This window comes from Stigmatopora argus, chromosome 4, assembly GCF_051989625.1.
Source record: "Stigmatopora argus isolate UIUO_Sarg chromosome 4, RoL_Sarg_1.0, whole genome shotgun sequence".
In the NCBI taxonomy this organism is placed as follows: domain Eukaryota; kingdom Metazoa; phylum Chordata; class Actinopteri; order Syngnathiformes; family Syngnathidae; genus Stigmatopora; species Stigmatopora argus.
Window position 1 is genome coordinate 13,489,203 of NC_135390.1, and position 25,519 is coordinate 13,514,721.

Genomic DNA, 25,519 nt, shown 5'->3' on the forward strand with positions numbered 1-25,519 from the left:
GGTGGAGATCTGTACAGGTGCGACGCGGCTTTCAAGTTTTAGCTTCACTTTCATCTGCTCCCATTTAAGTGTTTGTATTTTCCTGCTTTTTAAGTGCTCTAATACAGTTCTTCCAACTGTTTCCTGAATACCAGTCCAATGACTTCTATGCGACAGGAGAGGCAAGTTTTTAATGAGATATTGGTATTAATAGTCAGTTCATTAATTTTCTGATCATACATGCATATATATGGTATAGTTAGATGTATTGAAAGTAGAGGTTTGCTTGACATTTATTGCAACGTCACTCGTCCGTGTGTCTATGCAGTCCTATGCAGGGAAGTACGTTCCTGCCGTCTCTTATTACATCCATAAAAACAACCCGACGGCCAAGATCAAAATCAACTTCAAGGGCATGGCCATTGGTGACGGCCTCTGTGATCCAGAAATGGTGCGTATCGGCCAATAAGAATGTTAGGTGTCTTCTGTGGGGAGAGCAACATTCTTGTCTTTCTCTCATAGATGCTGGGCGGTTACGGCGAATTTATGTACCAGACGGGCATGATCGATGAAGTTCAGAAACAGTATGTCAACAAGCAGAGTGACTTGGGGGTCCAGCTAATCCAGCAGAAGAAGTGGGTGGAGGCTTTTGAGGTATAATTGTTGTACAGTTGTTTTGGAATCATTGTAGTCAAAAAAAGATGCGCAATAAATTTGGAACTTTTGTTTATGTTATCCAAACAAATTCCTTATACGGTAAACTCACTGCACATAGTGTTTTTTGATTCATTATTTTTTCACAATTTTAATGATAACCCTAAATATATCACCTAAAAAAATTCAAACTAAAATACTGTAAAAGAATAAGCAATTAAGTGTTTTTTTTTTAATCGAAAAATAGGGTCTTGGCATTTTCTTGTTAGATAAATGTGTTTGAGATGAGTTGCTGCTTTTGAACGGAACAACTGAAGCATCCTTTTTCATGCTATTCACAAATATTCAGATGCAACTGTACAAAGTGTCCAGTAGTGTTTTATTACCAACATTCTATCCAGGTTTTTGACAGTTTGCTGAATGGTGACCTGGCACCATACCCTTCCTTCTTCCAGAATGCAACAGGCTGCACCAACTACTACAACTACTTGTCATGTCAGGTACTTGGAAATACTGCCTCGTTCACTACCTTTGACGACAGACGTCCAATCAGTTTTAACTGAGGCTTGTTAGGATCACGTCTAAGGACTTTTCAAAGTCTTGAATGTGTGTTTTTCTTAGAATTTTGTGTTACAGAGCATAAATGGCTTTTCAGTATTTCCTGTTGAAGCGTCATCCTGTTTTAATGTCAGGAACCCAAAGACCAGGAGTATTTCTCAATGTTTGTAACGCTCCCGGAAGTACGTCGCGCCATCCACGTGGGAAACCTAGAATTCCACAGCGGCTCGCAGGTGGAGAAGCACCTGATGCAGGACGTAATGAAAAGTGTCAAGCCTTGGCTGGGGGTCCTCATGGACCACTATAAGGTAATCAAATATGAAAAAAAATGTGTGGGAAAAAATTACATTCAATTATTTTAAGAATATTCTATAAACAATATAATCTAAAATATTTAGAAAAAAAATGGTAAATTCCATGTCAACTTTTAAGAAACATTGTCCCTAAAAAAGGGGGGACTGTGTTGTATTTTTCTCAGCTGTAATTGTTCCCAAACCTGCTCTTACTCCTCAGGTGTTGATCTACAGCGGTCAGTTGGACGTGATCGTGGCGGCCCCTTTGACCGAGCGGTTCCTGCCCACCGTCAACTGGACCGGAGCGGCCGCCTACATGTCGGCGCCGCGCTTTCCCTGGAAGCTTCAGCCCGAGGACACGGAAGTGGCCGGTTATGTCAAACAAGTGGGAGAGTTCTACCAGGTAGACTCATAAGCCACACCCATCTGTGGAGAAGCGCTTCACCAGCAAGTGAATTTCAAATGCGTTGTCTTATCATGCAGGTCATCATCAGAGGAGGCGGACATATTTTGCCTTACGACCAGCCGGCGAGGTCTTACGACATGATTGACAGGTTCCTCTCGACGCGAGGCTGGATTTGATTAGAAATCATGTTTTAATTGATATTGCTGCCTAGCAAAACATTGTGTATGAAAATAGCACATTTTTAAAAAAATCATTGCCTTTCACTCATTTTTCAATGAAATTGTTTCATAAATCGATTTTTTTTCAATCACTCTTAAATCTATGTAAAATTGTATAAACGGCATTTTGTATGTATGACTAATTATTGCTGTCCACTATGAGTGAGTGATTTTATCTGTTTCTGGAATTTATCACTCGGTTATCTCAATGTTTTGTAGCTATTTTATTTTTTTCAATCATATAGACCTTTTGGCACAAAATTATGAATAGAATTTAAATTTTAAATTAAAGATTTGTCAAGTTTATAGTTACTATAGCATCCCTCTTTGAGTTTAAAGATGCATTAGAGTTGCATTGTAGTATATACACACTGTTTTATAGTACTACCGTCACAAAAACCAAGACTATTCTACGTCATGACGTTGAGTTGAGCGGACAAACCACCTTTGTGGAGCACGGTAGGCAAGCCACCATCTTTTCCACATTCAATATGGCGGCACAATATGGGCGTGGTTACGCCTATTGGCGACCCAGGTGCGTAAATTAAGCACATGCGCAGTCTCTCGCCCTTTAGAACAGCCATTCTACGGTGACGGAGGACTAGCACGCCAACGAGGTAAGCCGTAGAGCAATTTACTGCCCTAAGTGCATGTTCATCATGCTACAATGAGATTTTTTAGCAATCAATTGAGCCCAAAACGCCAACAAATCTGTAAGTTTAATGTTAGGTTGAACACACCGTCGATAATTTAAGTTTGGGCTCCCATTCCCCACCGGCTGTGTGCCGTATGTGACTAGCTATCTTAGCATTAGCGTCACGACGACGACATTTGACTTAAAAAGTATGTTGTCCGTTTTCACCCATTGAGTCGTGTTGAAAGACTTTAAATTTAATCAAACAAAGCCGAGACATCAATGGACAGTTTGCTATGTAAAGGCTTTCTCAAAAAGGACATCCAGAGACAAGATTTAGTTCCTGGTGTGTTTGTAATGATAGTTTTCACTGCGCGTTCTAAACACCCGTTTCTAATTTGTAATACTAATTGTTCTGTTTTCACAAAAATAATTCATACAAAAATGTTAAAGCCAACGTCACTCGGTATGTTTAATCGCCTTGTCTCAAAAAGGGAAAATGGCATGGAGTACTCAAACTTTTTATCAATCTTTATCTTGATTGTTTATTAATTTTCTTGTAAGATTTCTCTTTCCTGTAAATAGCTTGGTTGAATCAAGTTTTCTCTGTTTAGCATCAAGATGCAGCTCTTCCTGTGTGCCCAGAACACTCACAACCTTGAGGTTACAGGAGAGGAGACTGGCCTAAATCAAGGTAAAATTGGTTTAAAAAAAAGAAACCACCTAAGCCTTTCTGTTGGAACTCCAGTCTCTATATATGCTAACTTTTGCTTTTTATTTTTTGCACGCATCAGGCCCATGCCCAGAAGATCTTCCCAGGTTGCCCACTTGATGTCTTTCTTGCATTATGTGGAGTCTCTGCACCTTGGAGAATGCTGGCAGTCAATCGTCTGAGAGGGTAATTTATTTGTTTATTGTAGAATATAAAAGTATTCATCCAAATTAAAACAATCTTTCTCCTCTTTTATAGGTAAAGTCCAGAGCTCTCTGGTTCATGGTGGAAAAGTGAGAGGCCAGAAGGATCTTCTATTTAATATCATTTAATGTTGGCTTAAAAGGAGATTTGAGCAGCATTTATTTTTTTTTAAAAACACTTGGTGAAAAAAGACCTAGACCTCATATGGGTCTTTTTTTTTTTTAAATAAAAATTCTGTATTTTATATCCTAAGTGTTTTTCTCAAAAAAAATTTTTCTGTGTCCTAAAATAACTAATCAAATTTTGTCTACAGTTGGATAGAAGACCAAGCAATTTGATGCCAATTATTAAGTGTGCAAGAGTCAATGTTTTCATGTTAATAAAAAATATTTAACTTGACATGTTATTTGCATTCTTTTGCTAGTAAAATGAAAAACAAATGTATACATTTCAACATTTATTTTTCCACAAAAAATGGGGCTTTCTGAAATATGTTCATGTAGATCATCCATCAGTAGAAGGTTGAAAACTCCTGGGAAAAAAAAAAAGTCAACAGGTGCTATAGATTAAGTCCAACATTAAATTGTTACTTACCAGCAAGGCCCTTCCCATAGTGCCATCTCTCCTTTGCTCAGTCAGCAGGCCTTCACCCCACTGCAAGAGAATGTGAGCAACAATAAAACCACAGGAGGAAAAGAAATGGAAATATTAGACAAACCCCTCTGATGACTTGAAGCTCAGTAGCTTGGTTTGCTTGCTGCAGAGAGAGACTCAAAAATAAATTCAGTCTATTATCTATGTCTTCCAACACATCAAAATCAAATGATTGTGATCAAGCTCATGGACAGCTTGCTGATGAGTTGATCATTTGATTCAGATGTTGTGGGAGATATGGAAAACATACTGGACAGGGTCCCTCAAGCACCGGAATTGAAGACCCCTGCCTGCTCCGTAATAAGTACCAGTGAGGGGATGTTGGTGTCAAAGATTGCCATTCACCATGTCACCATTTCTTTAGTGTTCATTTGGTAAACTTGGGTGGACCCTGAAGAGAAGCAAAATGAGTAGTTTTAATACACGCATGAAAATAAGAAATAAAATAACCTGAAACATTTGGGTCTTGCCTTGACTACTTTAGTCTTCTCGTCGATTTTGACGGCTTTCACCGTCTCCATGGCTTTAAACCTCTACAAAACAACAGTGTGATTATGAAATTGCTTATTTAACCATTTTAATGCACAATGACTCACATTCATTTCCCATGTAATTTCATCCTGGATGAGTTTTGCCAGTCAATCCTTTCATACACCGTATTTTACCCTATGTTCAAACTTGAATAAGAAAGGACCCCTGCACTATTTTTGAATAAATGTCTCACTTAGGTTTTGTCAAAACCACATTTAAAAATACAAATGAAAAGATTCAAACCCAGGGTAAAGGTGTATATACATCAGTGGTTCTTAACCTTGGTCGAGCGAACCCTAGTGGTTCGATGGCGCATCTGCCACGGAGGTCAAGACATCGATTTATCAAGTCTATTCACAATAACATGCCCAGCTTGACCGTTTCTGGCTGCAGATGATCAAGTGACATTACTTGGGCAAACGGTGCTGCAAGGAATTTATCTTGAATTTGGGGGGAAAATCAGTTTATTTTACATTAAAGTACCGTTCGGTAGGTCCAACAAGGTTAAGAGCCACTGGGATATATATTCTATAAGTAAACTGTTTTTTTCTTATCAACACCAGATCAGTTAGTGTTTCCATTAAAAACTTGAATGTATCATTGAAAAACAAGCTAATTGAGAAAATCATTGAACGCTGACATTTAATTATTAGAGAGAAAATAGAAACTAGTATTTAAAAAATGACTCACTTCGCTGACAAACAGCTCGACGTCGACAAGCTGGTCCTTTTTGATCGTTTTGGCCACATTCTTGATGTTTCCCAGCAATCGGTGCTCGTTGAAGAACTGAAACACACAATGGAACGATTATTTTTTAAACATAAAGAGCCAGGGGGTAACGCAATGTAGCCAATTTGTTTGCAAACATTTTTCCGTCTCCAACCATGTGGGGCTACATCACGCCAACGAAGCATGCTCCCGTCAAAAAGCTCTCTTAAAATGAGGACTTGGGCTTCGATATCCTCGAAAGACAACGTACCGAATGCGCTGCATTGTCCTGTAAGAAGTTTATCCGGTCGTTCTTCAGTTTATCGTCACTTTTGAGCTGCTCTGCAGTCTACTGCCAAACCGACTCATGGCTCATCCGCCATTTTGAAGGCGGTCATTGGAACTCTGACCTCGGCCACGCCTATTAAAAACATAGACACACACAAAAATAGATTTTTTTCACAATAACGTGTATTATAATAGACGTTATTATAAAAACAATGTAGTATTTTCAACATTAATAATTCGTCTCACCTGCTTGTTATATACCTAAACCAAGTTTTATATTTGTGTAGTAGCCATAATTTCCACCAAGAGGCGCTGTGGGATAAGAACGTTAACGAATTTACAACCCTAATCTTAAATATTACCAGTTATTTTCAGCCAAAACTACATTAAGGGATTTTTCTTCCTATCTGAAAAAAACTAGGTCTAATCCAAGTGGAAATTTCCCCTGGTAATTACAAAAATAATAATATAAAAACAATTTTATAATGCAATTGGAATGGCACAAATTTGACAGCAATTGGTATCCAATGTATTCCAACTGGGAAGGTTGGCAACTGCTTGTTAAAATAGATTGGATGTCTGTCACCATCAACGCCAGGCGATGACTTACCGAGCATTCATGTCGCAAAGACTTGCCGGAATCCCTTTTGTTTTTGCACTTTTCCATTTATCCAGTTACGAAATCAACTCAAGTCTCTTTGCTGCATGTTGCAGAGCAAGTGCTTTATTTTCAGAATGTTACTGCAGCGATAATGTTGAACATCTGTACAAATGGCCAAAACGAGCCGACAAAAGGACACACCAAAAAAAAATGTACAAAGTTACGCAGGCAAGGGTCAGAGTCATGACATCCGTATAAGCAACGTATTCAAGCGCTGAAATGGGCCTCGACGTATGACAAAAGGTAACAAGTGCTGTATGCAAACATTATTTACATGTATTCCCCTCAAAAAGGTAGTTGCATTACATGTAGATGATTATAGAAATTCATGACATTATGTACAATATTTACACTTTTACACTTACAATCATATAAGTACTTACAAGAATTGTTCTTGTAAACAAACAGTTGCACTTTTTTTTGCATATAAAGCAACACATATTTTTCCTGAACATTATTGGAGTGCAGGAAGGAGTAAGTGAGCATTTGATATGGCCTACCGTGCAATTTAAGAATAAATGTTAGGAAATAAAGGCAGACCAAATATTTCATATATAATGACCCCTTCATATTAATCAGTATGGCCCTGAGGACTTGGACTAAAATGGTTGCCCATCCAAAGTTATGTCTTCATTATGATTCCAGTTCAAATAAATATGCAGAGGGGCATGATTTGGAATGTAATCCAGAGATTTTTTTTGTCCAGAGACCCTATAACAGATGCCCCCCCTCCCCTAATTAACCTATCATACACAGATGTACCCTTAAATGCCATAGAGATGAAAAAGTATCTTATTTTTGAAAGGGGGGAAAAGTAATGAACATTCACATTTTTGTTTTGGAGAAAGTTATTTTTCCAGAGTACACTTTGTTTTAAATCGCAGGAATTAAGATCTGCTTTGTCAGATTAAAATATTGTAATTTTAGAACAAAATTGCAAAATTAAGTCAAGAAAAGTTCTATTTTAAGGCAATTTTTGATAAGGCTCTTATTTTGTCATTTCTCTTTTATTCTTTGTCGACCAAGTCCTGATAAAATATGGATTAATTCCTGAAAAAGTCAAGATTGATCAATCTATCACATGATAACGGGGTAGCAACAGGCCCCAAGCTAATGCAGTGTGGAGAATTTGGTTTATTGCTTGCATCAAATTATAGAAAATACTTTTTTTTTTACAATTTGTGATCCCATGAACTCCTTCAGCGCCATTGCTGATGATAGACGCCCTTTTACAGGAGAAACTCAAGTACAGATGACACGAAACGGTAACAAAATATCTTTTTTAAAAACTGAGACCTAATGGACAAAGCCAAACAAGCTTCTTGCTGGTGTATCAAAAGAGTGAGAATGACAAAAGTGTAATAATATGGCTATTCCACCCTCTGGCACCGCAGAGGACAAAGTGCATAGACAGCTCTGTACTTCCAATACAACACAGTGCTCGCGTGGACATTCCTGGTCACAAGGTGGAAGAAAAGTCCCCCCTTTTTAACGGGAGCACGTACAGACCGTCATCCGTGACGTTGAAAACAGAAAAAAAGGCCTGAGAAGGATTAATGAAGAGGATGAATAATGGAAAAGATATTCAAGACAAACGCCGATAAGGCAAACCTATCAATAGCATAATGAGACTCGAAATAGATAGGAGCGCTCAGAGTAAGTAAAGACAATAACCGAGGCACATTGTGACATTTGGGAAATCACTGGCTTAAATTGCTCCTCTCCAGTTAAACAGAGATGAACCTTATGCGGATTTGATCCGGAAGGGTATCCAAACTCAAGTGAAACTGTTAAAAGTAATGAAAAAAAGTGCTTATAATCTGTAATAATACACATTTCTTTGATCGCTATGTCATATTTTGTTAGAAATTTATAATGGTCCTCGGAGGACGTTATAAAAACTGATAGGAAAAAGGTTCCCCGGTGCCCATTCGAAGCTTGGGGTGGTCCCGGAGGAGACTGCTATCACAGTGTTCATAAGTTATTTGATGTTAGCCGCAGAGTGCTGTATTTTGAATTCCTTTAGCACTAAGCAAGGCGAAATTCTTGTGATTTTTTTTAAGACTGGCCACAATGCGTTTAATGGACTGGTTGAGAAGGAAAGGAGGATTATGGTGGTTTATTTAGAGGTGACACCATCACACCTCCATTGTTGAGATGGCAACATGCACATTGACATTTAGGTCCATATGTTTTTCAACAGTTTGCTGTGTGGTAAATTGGGTTTTATTTACACTTTTGTCGAGGATATAAATGGAACTCTTAGTTCACATTGGCGTCTTGGTTCGCAGATTTGTTGTGTCATCGCAACCGTAACTAAAAACGGTTAGTCCACAAATTATTTTACTTGCAATTATCTTGATGCAATTGTCTTTAAGCGTCATAACGTGCAAAGTTATGTGGGTGTTTTAAATACCTAATGTGAATTTCTTTTTTAAATGTTTGGTTTAACAGTAAACTTAAATTTGGGAGTAGCAACAATCAGCTTGAAGACACATCAAACACTGGTGTGTCAATTTTTTCCTTCGTGTTCTGTATGTAGGTTTAATTGCCTAAATACATCTGGACCTAAATGTTCTTGATATTTAATCCACAACTAGATTTTAGCTCCTCTAGTAAAAGTTATTTTTCCCCCCAAATTCAAATTTTACCTCAAGTAAAATGATATACTAAACCGTTACGAGACATGTTTTAAAGCTGTGCAGGGAAATATTTGACGCACGATCCAGTCGAATTTAAATCTCCAGTCTCTTCCCTCTTGTTCCATGAACACTTTGGTCCATTTGTACCATTACACAACCAAAAAAACAAAATAACACCGACAGCAAAAGTTAAAAAAAAGTCATACCATAAAACGTACGTATTATTGGGTCTATAAAAAAATACATACCACTGCTACTGTAAAAAGAACTGCCTTGGAGGCCTTTGAGGTTTCTCTCGATGGATTGATGGGTGCAGCTGCAGCGCCTCAAAAAAAGCAGAGGTGAGTCGGGGTGGAGCCAGACATAGGGGGGGGGGGGGAATGGGGGCCGACCACGGGGGCAGAATAGTTCGTCCTAGTGGATGGGGTTAATGTCTGTTCGGGTGTTGGCTTGTCCGTGTACATTACTGCCCCCTATGTTGGTGGTGGAGGTGGTGATGGTGTTGTGCTGAATGACCTGCTGCTGCGTGCACGCTGGAGATGGACTTCCTGATGGACTGCTCTCTGGACCTGCGGACACATCGCTGCTGATGGTTAATGACCTTCACGTGAAACGTCAGCATTACGCGCCGTGTGTGCGAAATGGTCATTTGGCTAATTCTCGTTTTCCAAAAATGGCCTTAGCGGGCCCAGAGAATGTTTTCTTCTATGACATTTGGGAAGAAATGAATAAAATATGTTGTTACTCTGTGCACACAGTTGAAACTACAGTAGCCACTATTAATAATCTGTATTGTTTAAGCAATAACAGGAAAAAAAAGAAAGGAAAACACTTTCTATTTTCCAACTGTTACTGTTGTGTCGCAATAATTTTCTTTGACATCATTCGGCTGTCAATTAAAATTAGTTTGTTACTACTGGATGTCCACTTTAGAGATGTCCCAGATTAGGAAATGGTTTAGTATTCTTTATGGATGAAATTGAAATTTTCATTTTTTCAAAGCAACCAAAAATTCATGTCGCCAGCTGTCCCATCCACGACGGAAATTCGATATATGTATTTGTGAGCTACTGGAAAGGGTAAGACTGATCTTTTTTAAAGCCCAAAAGATTTATTTTTATTGCCCATACACAGTCGATGAGCCAAAAGATTTTTTCCCTTACATAATGTCCCGTAGGCGGCCCGGCGGATAAGTGGTCAGCGCGCCGGCCTCACAGCTATGGGGTCCTGGGTTCATTTCCAGGTCGGTCCACCTGTGTGGAGTTTGCATGTTCTCCCCGGGCCTCCGTGGGTTTTCTCCGGGTACTCCGGTTTCCTCCCACATTCCAAAGACATGCATGGTAGGCTGATTGGACACTCTAAATTGCCCCTTGGTATGAGTGTGAGCGTGAATGGTTGTTTGCCTCTTGTGGTCTGCGATTGGCTGGCCACCAATTCAGGGTGTCCCAGTCAGCTGGGATAGGCTCCAGCACCCCCCGCGACCCTAGTGAGGATAAAGTGGTTCAGAATATGAGATGATGAGATAATGTCCCATCCATAATAACCATATACTTTGAGTACAGAATCTTAATATTTAAAAAAATGTTTTAGATCAGAAACGTAATGTGATATAGAAAAACTGAAATAAAAACGTGGGGTAAAAAACGGACGCTAAAACAACAGCTGGGGAAGACTTTTGACAGCAAAAAATCCTATTTGGCCGTATTGGAAACAGACACTCTCCTAAATACTGTTTGCTGTTGGTGACGTGAGGTCCATGACTGTCAGAAACACTCAACTACAACAACACAAAGTGTCAAAAATAAATCTGAGTCTTAATATGACAGGACGGACTCTATACAACGATTGGCAGCAAGGGGCATACGTTACACAGGGCATTTTTTTTAGATAAATTTCAAACACTTGCTCAATCACTGACTCACTCCCTTTCAAAAATAGAGCATGAGCAGATAACACAAAAATGGAAAACAGAATCCCCTGGCCCTGTAAACACACTAGGCGAATTACGGTCACATAATTTGGACATGCGTGCACAACCCAAGACTCATTGATGAGCGTCTCGCCCAGTCTGGGAGGAGGCTCTCCCTATTACAAAAGCAACATTCAGACAGGCCGGATATGAGCTTCATTTTCCTTTATGGAAGCACACAGGGGAGGCTCACTATCCTAATTATAAAGTCTTGTATCCCTCCCTATCAAAGGGTGGAGTTCTGACGTCACACTGGGATACAAACTGCAGCTCATGACGTATTTGTCACATCAGGTTTCAGAAAATACGCTCTACGTGGAATGTCTTCAATTGTTTTGTACAATACAAAACGTCTCCAAGGCAGCGTTAGTCTCACCGTGAGACCAAAGTGTGTGTGTGTGTGTGTGTGTGTGTGTTTATGTGACTCACTGAGGTAACCTTGGGAGTCTTTTTGCATAGTGGTGATGGGACAGTCTTTGTGCGTGAGGAGGAGCTGCTTGAGCTGGGTCACTTCGTTCTTTAGCATCGTCACTTCATTCTGCAATCATAAAAAAACGGGCCATCATTTAAGCTGACAGTAATGTCGATTAACCGTGTTTTTCATGAGAAAAGTAACAACGTTTTAAGATACATTTTTCTAGTTATTGTGTCCCGTTCTGAGGAAGACATTCTTGACAGTTATGCACTTGAAAAACAACTACGAACGCCTCGTACCCAAACGAGAACTGATGAAATTCTTCTAGCTTTTGAAAAACTGGAATAACTACAAGTCTGCAGGAAATAAATCATCCCTGAAACAAAATAATAAAAACAAAACGCAGGTCTTGAAGATCAACGCGTAAACAACCCGAGATGACACCTACCAAACTTTAGAAGACCAAGAACAAAGCGAGTGACATTGTGAGCCCTCCCACCTGGAGGTTAATCGCATTGTTAAAAAGGCCTACCAAACATTGGGGCCCATTTTGAATTCCATTGATTATTTAGCATTTTAATAATTAATGAGTCCCTTGATAATGGATGGGTTTATCTAAAACTTCATTATGCATTCACCAGAAGTATATTATCATTAGTTTCTTAATTACTTAACATGATTAAAATTCAATCTGTTGAATCGATATTCATCAGAAAAATGTTTTGTAGCAGGTTAATTGGGACACAGCTGTAAGGGGCTAATAGAAGGATATGGATCTTGACTAATGATGAAAATCATTTCATGTCAATATAGTCAACCAGGGATTATATGGCAAATTAAAACAAGTTTTTAGAGAAGAGGTTTTATGATGGTGACAGTTAGACTAGTGGAATATATATATATATATATTTTTTAAATGACGGGTAATTAGTTTGATGGTAAAATAATAATTTCTGCTTTTGCCCCATTTTTCATACCTGAAGCTGCATATTAGTCTGCGTGAGCTCTTCCGCTTTCTTCTCTAACGACATCACCCACACTTTCCTCTTCTGTCTGCATCGCGTCGCCGCCGCTCGGTTCCGTTCCAAAAACTTTCGCCGACGTTCATCCGGATCCTCGTCCACCACTCGCCGCCGCCGGCCGCCGCTCGGGGGCGGGGAATGAAGCGTCTGCGTCGGGTGCATGTGCTGGGTGGCGGGGGACATCTGAAAGACGGAAAGGGAGGGTCGGCGGGGAGGATTAATCATAACCCAGCTCTGTAATGAGACAGTTTGCGTCTGCCAGCTCGCAACCACAGACGCGATCTTTGTGACACACCTGGAAAAGATCCAGACACCTGACTGCTACAGCCACCCCGCTGCTCTCCAAACACAAACAAGCGTCCATACATTAGGCCCAAAGCTATTTCAAGTGTGCCAACCGCCTGAAAACAACATCTGCTTCAATGAGCGAGTGACTGGACTGATTCACCGAGCTGCCTTCCTAGTTAAAGAGGTGTCAGCCGCTTTTCCACCACCCACTTCCACTCAGACTAACACCGGCGGACACAAGTGTACGCGGACGGACGGATCTTGACACAAACTTGGCTCACTCAAGTGTTAGCCGTTTTGGAATATGACCATTCTTAGGAGAAGCACAGAGAACGCAAGCCGATTGAATGCATGGCAAGCGTACATCAAAAGTGTTCAGAAGTCAGACAGAAGAAGAATTTAGTGGATTTGATAGTAATTTGGAGTTGGGTCTTAAGTTTGGTAAACTCGTTATGCTGTGTTGATTAGACTACGGTTTTCTAATTAATTGTTAAAATGTAGAATTTTTAATCAGTTATTATCAATATGATGTGTAATGTTTTTTATTTCTTGGAATGTGATCAAATTTACTCCCCTTCCTTAATAATGTGACTTTTTTTCTAGTGTGATTTATGTTATTTTGCTTCTCATTGCAACTTCTTGGCTAGTGCGGGCAACTTATACATTATGATTATATATATTTTTTCCCTTCAGGTTTAAGTTTCCTCAAGATAAAATCTAAAAGGAAATATGTTTGACTTTTAAAAGTCCTTAATGACCATAAAAACCTTAAATAAATGGAATTCTGACCCTGATTTTGATCGATGAAAAACGGGCACTATCATCATGCAACCTTGCAATTGCATACAGCAGTTTATATCTTTTAAATTCAAAAATGTTCCTTAAAATAGGGCGATTTGAGGACTTGTTCAAAATGCATATGACAAAGCTTGCAAACTGAAAGTTTCTGAGGTGAGAGTTCACCCGTAAATGTATTAGAAAATAACAACAAAAAATAAATGGTCAATTTATATATCAATCATATATCGAGTTGATCTCAATGGAACAGCTCGCTCTTATTTGATCTGTCAATTTTAGGTCCTGTTTAACCTAAGAGAGTAAATGTGTGTGGAACATAGTTTCCTCAGGACAAATCTACGACCGTAAGCCGAGATCTAGAATAGTAAGGCTGTCTGTCTCTGGTTGAGACTTTCTTACCTGTGAGGCAGAGTGCATTTGAGGGTGTGGCGAAGTCTGATGCGGGTGCCCGGGATGGAGATGAGCGTTGTGGGAGTTGTGATGGGGGTTATGTCCCTGCGGGTGATGCTGGCCACCCTGCCCGTGGCTTTGAGCGTGGTTCTGGCTGTGGCTGTGGCTGTGGCTGTGGTGATGGCTGTGGTGCTGGTATGCGTGGGGGGCCGCTTGGAGGTGTTGATGTGCGTGCGAGTGCGAATGCATGTGATGGTGGTTGCTTTGCTCCTGTCGCGACGACATCATCTCCATCATGTGGCCCATGGAGTTCATGTTGCCGTTGGCGATGGCTCCCGGATGGTGTGAAAGAGCAGCCTTCAATCTCTGAATGGAAAGGACAAAAAAAATCTTAGATGTAGCAATTTAAATTATATATATATATATATATATATATATATATATATATATATATATATATATATATATATATATATATATATATATATATATATATATATATATATATATATATATATATTGTATTTATTTTCAAATAACCATCCATACATTCTCCATAAATAAATCACATACAGCTTTTATGAACTGATATGTTATACTGTTTCTTGCTGATTACTAACAGCGATTCTGGCTACTCCTCCTGACTAGATAAGAGGATGAATAGCACCGTAAATCTATATGTCTAGGAACGAACTCAAAGCACTTAGTCTGTCCTCTGTCTCTCCTTCAGCCTTGTCATTCTCCTTTACATTCCCTGATTGCCTGATTCCCGCTCTTGTCTCTTCATATTCCTAAGACCCTCCCTCTTTTGTGGGTGGAGTTGTCTGCTTATTTGATGAGCTCTCTGGCGAGGTGTAAGCCTCCGACTGTTGACCAAGCCTTGAGTCAGTCTACTTATGAAGACAGAGGTGGTTGTTCTTCTCGCTTTTCTCACGTTGGTTGAGTTTACCCGCTTTCACTTTTCCTCAAGTCTGTTTTTTTTGGGGGCATGGCATCAAGAGGAGACTTTCTCAAACATGCCAATTGCGCCACCAGGGTACAAATGTCGCAGACGAACCGAGACTTAATTCAAAGTAAATGTCTGACTCAAATTCATATATTCACCTGGGCAGTGGCCACAAATACCAGGTCAGATTTGTTTAGTCTGACGTGAAGCATGAATGCATTTCAATTTTGTTTGCCTAATGTTGTTTTCTTAAATAAAATGAATTAAAAAAAAAAGCAAATGAAAGACTTTGCCTCAAGGCTTCTGCCTTGAATCCCACATTTCTCATTTCTGAACTCCCTTCCCCCTTCCTCCCAGCTGCTGTCAGTAAGTCCACAGTGCGTCCAGGGCTCCATATCTTTTAACAGCCTCTACATTCATGATTCCCACAGGGAACGTCATCCAGCTGGTCTGGATCACAATACTTAGACGCGACCCGAGCACACCATCAGCTCGCCCTCTCCTCTCACACACCATCCACAAAGGGATTTTTTTTTTAGTCACCAGCACATTCTTTCCAGATCTTGATTGGGAACTATTCTCGCAATGCCCGATTCCTGTAATATCTACGTATTTTCCATAAGCCTGGATTGTGAAAAAAAAATAAACGACCTTGTCGAGCCTGTTTTGGCTGAGTGTAGTTTCAGTTTGTCATTCAAGAGATGCCAAACATAGTGACACATCACTTGCATGATTCTTTCTTCCATTTTTCCACTTGCATCTCTGCATGAAGCTAAAATTCAACCCCTAGTAGCCACCTTGACCGCATCTTCAACGGGTCAACTCTCACAGGGGTGGGGACGGCTCCTCTATGTTGGGACCACCGGGGTTAAAATACCACAAAGGCCAGGCTAACACACAGCATGCAGCCCCAGGCTTGCAGCTGTTCCACGTGTACAGCAACAACAGAGCAGTTTGTACCACATGGCGAGGAATAGCACGATAAGAAGACTCTTAACACAAACAACCGCAAAGTGTTTGGTCATTCATCTTGGACAGAAAATGGATTATATCAATCTTACACGCATCCATCACGGTCAGCGGTGTTGACGGGGACATCGTCCGCGTCTCGCGGGATGGTTTCAAGGGATGACAACCCTCACAAAACACATTCCCTTCAACCTTCAACTTGTCACTCAGCACCCGGGAGGCGAGTCCCGCCCCTCTTGTGTAAGAGGAAACCAATCAGACTCGAGCGTTCGCAATCCTCGAAGTCACTTCATGTTATCACGAGAAATAACACATAAAATGGCCGGCATATGTGGGGGCTCCTAGTCAACTGGACGCCATGATAGCAGGGCGTAGAGGGTATGGGAAGGTGAAGGCAGGCTGGGAGGGAGCGAGATTGTACCCCCTGTTAGACCGGGCTGGGTGGGAGATTAGATGCGTCTTTCTAACAAGCCATCAGCCTGCCACAGAGTGAGTTCCTCTATCAGCATTTGATAAAATTCCAGCTGGCAGTGGTGCTATCTGTTTAGTAATTGAATTAGCCAGAGGCCAAAATCCAGATGCGCGTCAAATATATAGTCCCACGTTTGCGCAATAGTGATGGGAGAAGAAATGAATAATAACTACAACTACGAGGAACAAGAATCAGTCAATATATTTACCACTGGTACCACATTATAAATCACAGGACTAGCCAAACTATTTAAAAGTGTAACTTGATGTCCAAAGTATACTGTACGTAAGTTGAGCTCATACGAATGTGTGAATGACAAAATTCAATTATTTTACAGTTTCGGCAATGTGGGAACAACGATCCTACAACTTCCACATTTGCACCCACAACCACAATGACTCAGTTAAAGTTATTGTCAAGTGATGATGAGCATTGTAAAACACCCTTCATCAGCCTTCTTGATGCCTTCTCACACCTGGTTGCATTTCACTAGACTGCTGAGTGCAACAACTGAAGCGCCACGTGCATTTAACTCTAATAACACACATACTATGCCGTCCTTTTCTATGTGGGAGCCACAGAAAACAGTCATTAAATAAACACAGGTGTTAGCCTGTATGGTTCAGGGTCTAGATTTTGTTCCTTTTTTGTTTGAAGGGAGGGGGTTGGAAAACGCAACAAACTTAAGTAATTCTGGATGGTGTTCATGAAGAAATTTTGCCTCCGTTCTTCCTTCCCTTCTATAGAACTTGAGGGATTCCAACAACGACTAACAAGTTGCTCACAAGATGTTTTCTATTTAGAATTACCATCCTCATTTTTTGGGTGACTTTACTTTTTAAAAAGACATTGTTTCCACTCTAAGACCCTTGCCCTAATCTCTCTACTTTCTCTTATGTTCAGGTGATGGACCAATAATTGTATTTATTAATGGCCACTTCATCTCTGAAAACAGGGTTGCTTTGAGTGATGTCCAGTTTAGTGCTCTGGGCACCTTCGAAGAACACACCCGGGCTTCCACTCGACAAATGACCTCACCTCTATTAAAGAGAGATGGAGGAAGTGTCGAGCAGGTAGTGAGGGAAGAGACCATGCCAGGAGGCCTAAATCAAGCCCGGTGAGGTCAAGGTGAGAACTTTTATTTCCTTTAACGGTGGAAGAGCGTTGGCCACTGGAGTCCCTCTGGCGCCACACAACAGCATCCAAAGATTTAGCCAGCACTGCCTCATAAAGGAGGTGGGTAGACATAAAAATACAGCATAACCTCCAGAGCCAAAATGTCCCAAAAGTAGTCATATTCAACCATAATTTGCCTAATAATTTACACTGACCTTGACTATTGCTATATTACGAAGTGAAATTGCCCCAAAAATTGACTGCACCCAAAATTCATTACAGGACATTATCGCCGTGAAAGTATTTGCACGCTATTTCTCCAAATTCAATTTTCACCTCATCAAAAAGCAAACCAGTACAGAGAGGGGCTTTGGCTTTCCAATCATGGGGAAAAAAGACCAATGGCATCAAAGAACAGATTGTGTTTGCTTCACTGTGGTCCATTCATGGAGATTTTTTTTTAAATTTTAATTTAGTGTATCTTTTACTGGATGATTCCTCTTTGTCCTAACCTTTCATGCAAAATTTTTGTGTGGACTCAGTTCCCCGAACTCTAAACCCATCATGGTTCAACATCTGCAGTTCAAAAGCTGGGGTTTGTCTGTGTAGCTTTGCCAAGCGCTAAGAGGATCTAATTCCACTTACTACCCACTACGTGCCTGCCTGCAGAACCCACTCTCTATCCCCTTAAACTCCACACCCCCCATTAGTTCACTTTTATTAGATTTCCCTCTCGCCCAGAGAGGCAGTAACCCTCCACCTTCTCCCTGTCCTCCCCCCATTCTCCCTGTGCTTGCCAAGAGCTGGGGACTGTTAAACTGATTTCCTCTGGGAGCAGCGAGACAGACAGTCTGATGGGAGAGCTCGGCTGCAACGTTGCCCCCTCTCCTTATTCGGGTCTCGGGCCAAGTGCCTGAGAGCCGGGCCCGACTCTGGCTGCAGAATGGAGACCACCGATTGTTCTGCCAACACTAGGCACTCGGACAAACGGGAGGGACGCTCCCATCCAGGAGGGCTTCTCGCCAAACCTGCTTTGAGCTGCTCGTCTACCCTGTCAATTCTGCCCCAGAACTCTCAACGACCATTTGATTCTCACCGCGGCAACCACTAGCTCAACAAACGGCCTCATAAGTGTTTGACAGATCCCAAAACATTTTACAGCCATAATGCACACTGACATAGAAACAAGTCATGTTGAACCTGACTATAGAAAAACACTCAGGAGTTGCAATGTCTTTTTGGAGCGGTCTCACCACAATCTTAAGAAGCTCAGAGGTCGCAGGCCCAAAGCGGCACGTTTTATTTGAGTCACATGATGAACAAGGATCGTTTGCAAGGATTAAATTACTGACAATGAGCCAAACGGCTGCCACGAGCATGAGAATTCAGTCGGCCAAGATAGTTGCTCATTGCTCAAGGAGATGTAACTCAACATTAAGACATATCATAAATGAAACAATTTGGAACGCCAACACAGTCAATAAGTCGTAATCAATTCTTTATCAGGTCGCTTTTCATTTAGAGGGCGCTCTGTGTGTTTAAGGACAGAAACTATTGTCTTTTAAAAGAAAAAGAACACAAAAGGAGAGGTTTATTAAATTTTTCTCTGTCCCGTGGAGAGGGACTGGTGAAAAGAAAAATACAGTGGAAGCAAATGAGATCTCCAAGTGTCCAAGGAGATCTGGTATTGACCAAAGCTGTTAATATTGACTGGAACATACTCAGAGTGAAATCTCTGACACAACAATCTTAATCCAATCACCTGTCTAGTGTTTGAGGGCTTATTATATAGTCCTCGGAGTAGTAACTAATCCAATGGTTGGCGTCTGAGTGGGGGGTTTGAGGTGGGGCCGTATGTCATTGGATGTTTGGGTTCATCGAGAGCGGATCGGTCTGTGGTGTGATGGCAGCTGGTTTACCCTGGCTCGGCTCTGACGGATTCCCTCGCATTCACGGGCCCTGGACCATGACCAAAATGGCCTTCGCGTCAGCACAGCAAAAACAACATGGATCCATTCAAAAATGAATAGATGCAGCATGTTCACCACTATCCACACACCAAGGCGCACACACGTTCAACTCCACAAATTTTGGAACGTCATTTATGAAATTGCATTTCAAGACCAGGCTTTTCGCCATAATGAGAAAAATAACCATTCATTTGAGATAGTGAAACCCTTCATAGAGGCTTGACCAAAAGTATAGAGATCGAAATATGAAATGAGAATAATACATTATTCAGGGCATCTTTGTCATCACTATGCCCTTAATGCGTTTTGTGAATTGCAAAATAAAAGGAAGCCTTTTTTTTAGGATAACATAAATAAATAAATAAATAACTTGTAGATGATAGAAATATATATTTTCTGGTAGTAGGTCTGTTTAAACTCCAAGATATTCACATCACAATAATCCAAACGGTTTTAAATTACATGAATTCAAAAGTTTGATAAAAGTGTGGAAAATTATCAACATATTAACAGAAATGAAGTCACAACACTTATTAAAATGTTAAAAATGTGCCTACAGCATTGGACTTTGACAATTCCATTCTTTTTTTAAAGAAAACAATATTCCCCAACCCCTCTTAACCTTCAGAGGTTTTGCCGAGATCTATTCAGAGAGTGGCACGTCATCATAAAAAAACAATTGAAGAGACAGTACGTCCCTGTGTCAGAAAAACAACAATACAGTGGAAGCAGTGTGAGACGGGGAGGGGGGCCCTCCTTGGTCCGAGTCCAACACTGATAAACTCACGGCTCCTCACTCTGACTCCACTCACCTCAATAATGAAAGAAACAATTGTATATTCATCATCCCTATCACCCTGCCAGTACATGTAGCCTCGTGTCCTCTGAGGTTACATACAAAACCGCTTAGACGGACGGCTTTGCATCAGAGACTTTATGCCAATCCTTTGTTGCAGTCCAGTTACTCCACAAATATGTTTAGATTTCCAAATGACAATATTGCCAGGGCCAATGGAATGAGAGTGACTCATATTTGTGCACATAGTACACACACTGAGGGACAAATACAGTATATACAGTACTCATACACTACGGATACGCCTGCACATTCAGCTGTGCCGTTAGCTCACCGTCCCGCTCCGATGACATCACGCTCTAACAATGTTGCCATTCATACAGATGTTGCTTACAAAACCTGGAGTTCCACTTCTATTGTGTGTGTGTGTGTGTGTGTGTGTGTGTGTGTGTCTCACTACAAGCAGTTTACCCTGAGGTCTTCCACAACGGTGCTAACAAATGCAAGTGAAAGCAAATTATGTCATCCTAAAACAATTATGAGTGTGCAATGTGCATAAAGAGTGACTCATAAACACATGCGGTCTTTGGCATTTTAATACAGAATATGAATGACATGTTCTGTTGCTTTTATTACTGTAAAATTCAACTAGATGCCTATTAATCCAAGTGCTTTAAAAGACAAACACTAAGGGCTGTGTAAACCGAATGTAAAACGCTACTCTCGTCTGGTCAAAAACACTTTGAATGCGAGTCCTCCTGTGCGCTATGAAATATCTCTTTAAGAGCCGAAGAGTTTTTTTCCTCCCTACGCGGAGTAAAAAGGAGCACATTTAGGACATGCCAGGGAATTATGTCATCCTGCGGTAGTGTGCCAGCTCCACGGCCAAGAGCGCTACAGTAGAGCAACATATAGTATTGTTTACCTCATTAAAAACGAAGGGGGCTAACTCAATGCTTAGTGACACATTTATTGTCCTTAGTAACAATGTAAACAATATTTAATTGCAAGTTAATAAATAACACATTTTTCAAACATTAAAAAGAGTCGGCTGTCAAACGTTGGCAGGCGAGCGGGACGGGGGAGAACCAAAGAGCTCATTTGAAAGGAACACAAAAAACAACGTGCATCACTTTGGAAATGGATGCAGGGATATGAGCTGAGTCATGTCGCACTCATGTGGCCCTCGCGTATGTTATTTGGAACGCGTATGATAAGAGAGCAGAAAGCTGTTATGAGAAGGGGGGGAAAAAGCACAGTTGATGTGTACGTACTGTAAAATTACATTGCACATTTACCTGCCTTCCTGTGTGTGTGTGTGTGTGTGTTTGTTATTGTGCAAGGATGATGAAACAGGGCTGGAGATCCGACTGTGTGTGCATGTGTGAGTGAGGGCTCGCGAGGCCCCGTGGAGAACCAGCTCTGAGAGGTGATGTAATAGATTGGCCGGCACGATGTGGAACTTGGCCTCATCCCGATTTCCTTTACGCTACGAAGGTCGACGATCCCACAACCTCCAGCCCACAACACACGCCATTCTGTTCCCTAGACCACGACAGAACAGAACACAACCACACCTGGCACCGGCGGCACCTAGTGCTCTACACACAGAAATCACTTGTAACAAAACTAATAAAACACTCCAATCTCGGCAAGCCCTCCCAGACAGGCAGGTCAGAGTCTGAAAACATAGTTCCTTATGACTCCGTTGGGTTTTGCTGGGCCACTTAAACACTGGTGACTTTATGGCGAAAAAAAGGTGGATTTGAAAAGAACAAATATGAGCCCTTCCACCGAAACCAGTCACTTCTGGCACAATGTCAAAATGATACTGTAAGATGCAATTTGTATAATTTAAGAACCTTTTAGGGGGTAGTTAAAAAAACTACAAGTAAACACTATAGGCACTTTCACTTCCAAGTTAGCACCGTTAAGTCTGGTTCTAATGTGACTTTCTAAGCAAAATCATTAAAAAACAAAAAAAAACATCTTAACATTTGCTAGTTGGCAATTTACGTGTGGTTTTTACCAGGTTGACAGGTATCTGCTCCTACTCGCAAGACGTTATTTACCCAAATTTTCCCTGAATGATCAAAATAATGGTCAGTTTATCTGAAAAAAATCATACTAACGAAACCCTTTGAAAGGCAAACACGTCATCTTTTGCAATTTTCGCAGATTTTATGAGCTCAAAGTTGTCTCGTATCATACGGAGAAAATGTGTGATGACTTGACCAGTTATAAATGTCAAATATTTTTAAAGTTTTGGGAAGCTCTTAAAACACACAAGAAAGGACAGAAAGAAAAAAAATCAAATGTTTCAATACTTGACCCAAGTGTCTGGTTTGGATGGTATGGCTCACAAATAGAGACACTGATACAGAGATAGAGTCTTGGAGCTGCAGAGCACTAACAGAGCTTAGTGCGCGATATGAGTCCCCAGGGGGTCACAGCAGTCCTTTGCCTCATTAACTATTTACACCAGAGACAGGCCTCCCTGCTGCTCTGGCCCACCACAAAATCAATTTGCCTTCATTAGACCCCCAAGCGCTGGACCCGCAGTGTGCTTTCTCTGGCAGGGCAAGGTTAAAAATCGGCAACAGGGGCCTCCACTTAGACAAAATATCAAACATCGCGCAAAACCAGTCCTTTCAAGTGAAGAATTACACCAATTTCCTTGTGTTGAATGTCTCGGAATATCAATGTCTCTCACTTTTCAACTCCCTGTCTATCTATTTCCCTCACGTCTATCAAAGTCCCACTCAATCCCCTTCCCTGCTGCAATAATGTAAACTTTGGTGAGAGCGAGGGTCCGTTCCTCGGGAGTGTCGGGTTACAGTGTGGAGATTTCCCATTGGCGGAACGTCAACATGGTTGGGGTAATGCGATTAGAGCTGGATCTCGGACGTCGCGGGGGACACATGGGCCTGATCATGGGCCAGTCATCCGATAGCAGGGCCTATTTATCGACCCAGGCCCGGGCGCGGATATTATGGAATTTCGACTCCTTCTTTGCTTATGAAACAGAGATCGCAGGCCTGATAGTGAAATTGCATCCAATTCTTTCCTCCCGCAATCACCAAAATCCATCAGTCGTGTTCCGACATCGAGGAAGAGAATCTGGAATGAGCCGCCGTTACTTTTTGTGCCTTGCGCCTGCATGGCAGACTGAAGCGGTGGCCTGTAGCCACTTAGTGACTGCATATGTTTATGAAAGGCCCAATGGAGCATTTACAATTCAATTACAGAGATAGGAGGAGTACAAAAACGAGTAAGATGTGTCTGGATGACAGCCAGAGAAGATAGAGATAAGCCTAATACACTAATATTGTGTTACCCTGGTATGTTGCCATAGAAACCGCCGAGGAGATTCAAAAGACCACAAAGACGATCAATCTTGAGAGAGCAGGAGGAAGAGGGAGAATTAAATGCCCTGGGAATGCTCCTGTACTCCTCTATCAGAGCAATAACTCTTGTAATGACCTCTACTGCTCTTCTCCTCTCTCGCTGCGTCCGTCTCTCCAGCAAAGTCAGCTGTCAGCGGTCATTTCCAAGCAACATTTGCATTACATGAAATACTTCCCATTTGGCCTGTCGGCTTGTCCAATGGAGAAGCGCCCATTTTGGTGGCCGTTTCAAACAAATATTGGTTGATGTTATCTTTATTGCAGTTTTCATTCATTCATCTATCTTCCATACCGTCCATCCTCAAAAGGGTTGCGAAGGTTGCTGGAGCCTAACCTAGCTGTCTTCGGGCGAAACACAGACTACACCCTAGACTGGTCGCCAGTCAGTCGCTGGGCACAAAGACAAACGACAATCTGCACTCCCAATCATACCACCACCAGCGGGAATTGAGCCCGCGTTTGACCGCACCGAAGTCAGGCAAGTGAACCTCTACACAGCAAGTTTACAACAGTTTTCCATTTATCAATTAGTCGAAGCATATTTTGTGGTTGAAATAGGTAATGCATACGCCTAGAAAAGCAGCTACACATAATTTGAGAAACAAACTTCCATATTAATTATTATTTGATAAAAGCAATCAGATTTATCAGTTTGAACATAACATATCTTGGTTGTGTCAGGTGCTCAACTAAATATAATGTGAACATGATTTGCAAATCATTGAGCCTGTATTTCATTATGTTTAACACAACATCCCAGTTTTATTCAAAAAGGGGTTTTATCCTGAAATGCAAAGTGGCGGCCCGGGGGCCAAAACTGGCCCGCCGCATCATTTTGTGTGGCCCGGGAAAGTAAATCATGAGTGCCGACTTTCTGTTTTAGGATCAAATTAAAATGAAGAGTATAGATGTATATTACATTTCCTGATTTTCCCCCTTTTAAATCAATAATTGTATTTTTTTAATCATTTTTTTCTGTGTTTTTAGTTCGAAAATCATTTTGTAAAATCTAAATATATATTAAAAAAAGCTAAAATAAACATTGTTTTAGATCTATAAAAAAAACTGAATATTCAGGGCTTTTAATCCAGTTCTTTTAATCCATTTATAAAAAAATATATCTAAATATTATATCAAAAATGGTCCGGCCCACATGAAATCAAGTTGACGTTAAAGCGGCCTGCAAACCAACAGAGTCTGACACTCCTGCTGTAACGGATTCTTAAAGTTGAAGGTATGCCATTCATTTGCACATTTAATGCTCTATATACACCGTTCGAACATATGCAAATTGATTATTCAGAATTTTGCCACTCTCAACGCCGCCTCATTCCTTACTTCTCCAGGTATGAAATATGACATCATGTGAATTCTCCTCTCAGTAAAACTAGTGCTAACAAGTTTCAGGGAATTCACAACATGGTCTGTACATTAAGATATAGATCAAGCGGCGAAGCGGCGAATGGGCAACTGTGCCTTAACTGCATAAAGACCTCTTTATTCCAGTCCCTAACGCTCCGTTGGCAGGTTGAGACGCAGCTTTGATTACACATCAAATGATGAAATCCGCGTAGGCCTAAGAGAATGGGGCCGTGCTTGGCAAAACCAGTGGAAAAGAAAAGCAGCCACGCTAAAAAGTAGACGTGCTCATGAATGTGCATGTAGTATGTATATACACTACTCACCAGTTTGGCCTCCGAGTGCATTGAGGGGATATGCGCCGAGGAACAGGGGCTGCTATGGGCGGGACCTTGCATACCCATCATGTTGCCCCCCATGGACATTTGTCTCTCCATCTGACAACACAACGACAACTGTG

At 41.0% G+C, this 25,519-nt stretch overlaps 2 protein-coding genes and 1 long non-coding RNA gene across 11 annotated transcripts in view; 1 reads left to right on the forward strand and 2 right to left on the reverse strand.

The window, feature by feature from the left end:
* Positions 1 to 4,057, forward strand: part of cpvl (carboxypeptidase vitellogenic like) — a 5,704-nt gene extending 1,647 nt beyond the window's left edge. The window contains exons 6-16 of the mRNA XM_077599670.1: positions 1 to 17; positions 95 to 161; positions 308 to 430; positions 502 to 633; positions 1,035 to 1,133; positions 1,326 to 1,499; positions 1,705 to 1,887; positions 1,968 to 2,725; positions 3,357 to 3,436; positions 3,537 to 3,640; positions 3,713 to 4,057. The exon at positions 1 to 17 is cut by the window's left edge and continues 63 nt beyond it. Of these exons, the coding sequence (XP_077455796.1) occupies positions 1 to 17; positions 95 to 161; positions 308 to 430; positions 502 to 633; positions 1,035 to 1,133; positions 1,326 to 1,499; positions 1,705 to 1,887; positions 1,968 to 2,066 (894 nt within the window). The 3' untranslated portion in view covers positions 2,067 to 2,725; positions 3,357 to 3,436; positions 3,537 to 3,640; positions 3,713 to 4,057. The remainder of the gene's footprint in view (positions 18 to 94; positions 162 to 307; positions 431 to 501; positions 634 to 1,034; positions 1,134 to 1,325; positions 1,500 to 1,704; positions 1,888 to 1,967; positions 2,726 to 3,356; positions 3,437 to 3,536; positions 3,641 to 3,712) is intronic.
* Positions 4,058 to 4,102: 45 nt separating this feature from the next.
* On the reverse strand, positions 4,103 to 5,949 carry LOC144073657 (uncharacterized). Of its 3 annotated transcripts, XR_013300141.1 has the most exons (7): positions 5,823 to 5,949; positions 5,534 to 5,629; positions 4,783 to 4,845; positions 4,621 to 4,703; positions 4,377 to 4,415; positions 4,253 to 4,312; positions 4,103 to 4,190 (listed from the first exon to the last, which is right to left on the reverse strand). It is a non-coding gene; the product is annotated as an uncharacterized LOC144073657 (long non-coding RNA). The 3 variants fall into 3 exon arrangements; XR_013300142.1 differs by lacking the exon at positions 4,377 to 4,415; XR_013300140.1 differs by lacking the exons at positions 4,103 to 4,190; positions 4,253 to 4,312; positions 4,377 to 4,415 and having other exon boundaries at positions 4,422 to 4,703.
* A 587-nt stretch (positions 5,950 to 6,536) lies between these two features.
* The window catches only part of creb5b (cAMP responsive element binding protein 5b), a 47,482-nt gene continuing 28,499 nt past the window's right edge, over positions 6,537 to 25,519 (reverse strand). For 4 of the 7 annotated variants that reach the window (XM_077598020.1, XM_077598018.1, XM_077598019.1 and 1 more), the window contains exons 7-11: positions 25,386 to 25,496; positions 14,034 to 14,390; positions 12,504 to 12,731; positions 11,541 to 11,649; positions 6,537 to 9,711 (exon numbers count right to left, since the gene is read on the reverse strand). In XM_077598020.1, coding sequence (XP_077454146.1) covers positions 9,557 to 9,711; positions 11,541 to 11,649; positions 12,504 to 12,731; positions 14,034 to 14,390; positions 25,386 to 25,496 — 960 coding nt within the window. In that variant the 3' untranslated portion in view covers positions 6,537 to 9,556. The remainder of the gene's footprint in view (positions 9,712 to 11,540; positions 11,650 to 12,503; positions 12,732 to 14,033; positions 14,391 to 25,385; positions 25,497 to 25,519) is intronic. The other 3 variants (XM_077598023.1, XR_013299924.1, XM_077598022.1) reach the window with 3 other exon arrangements.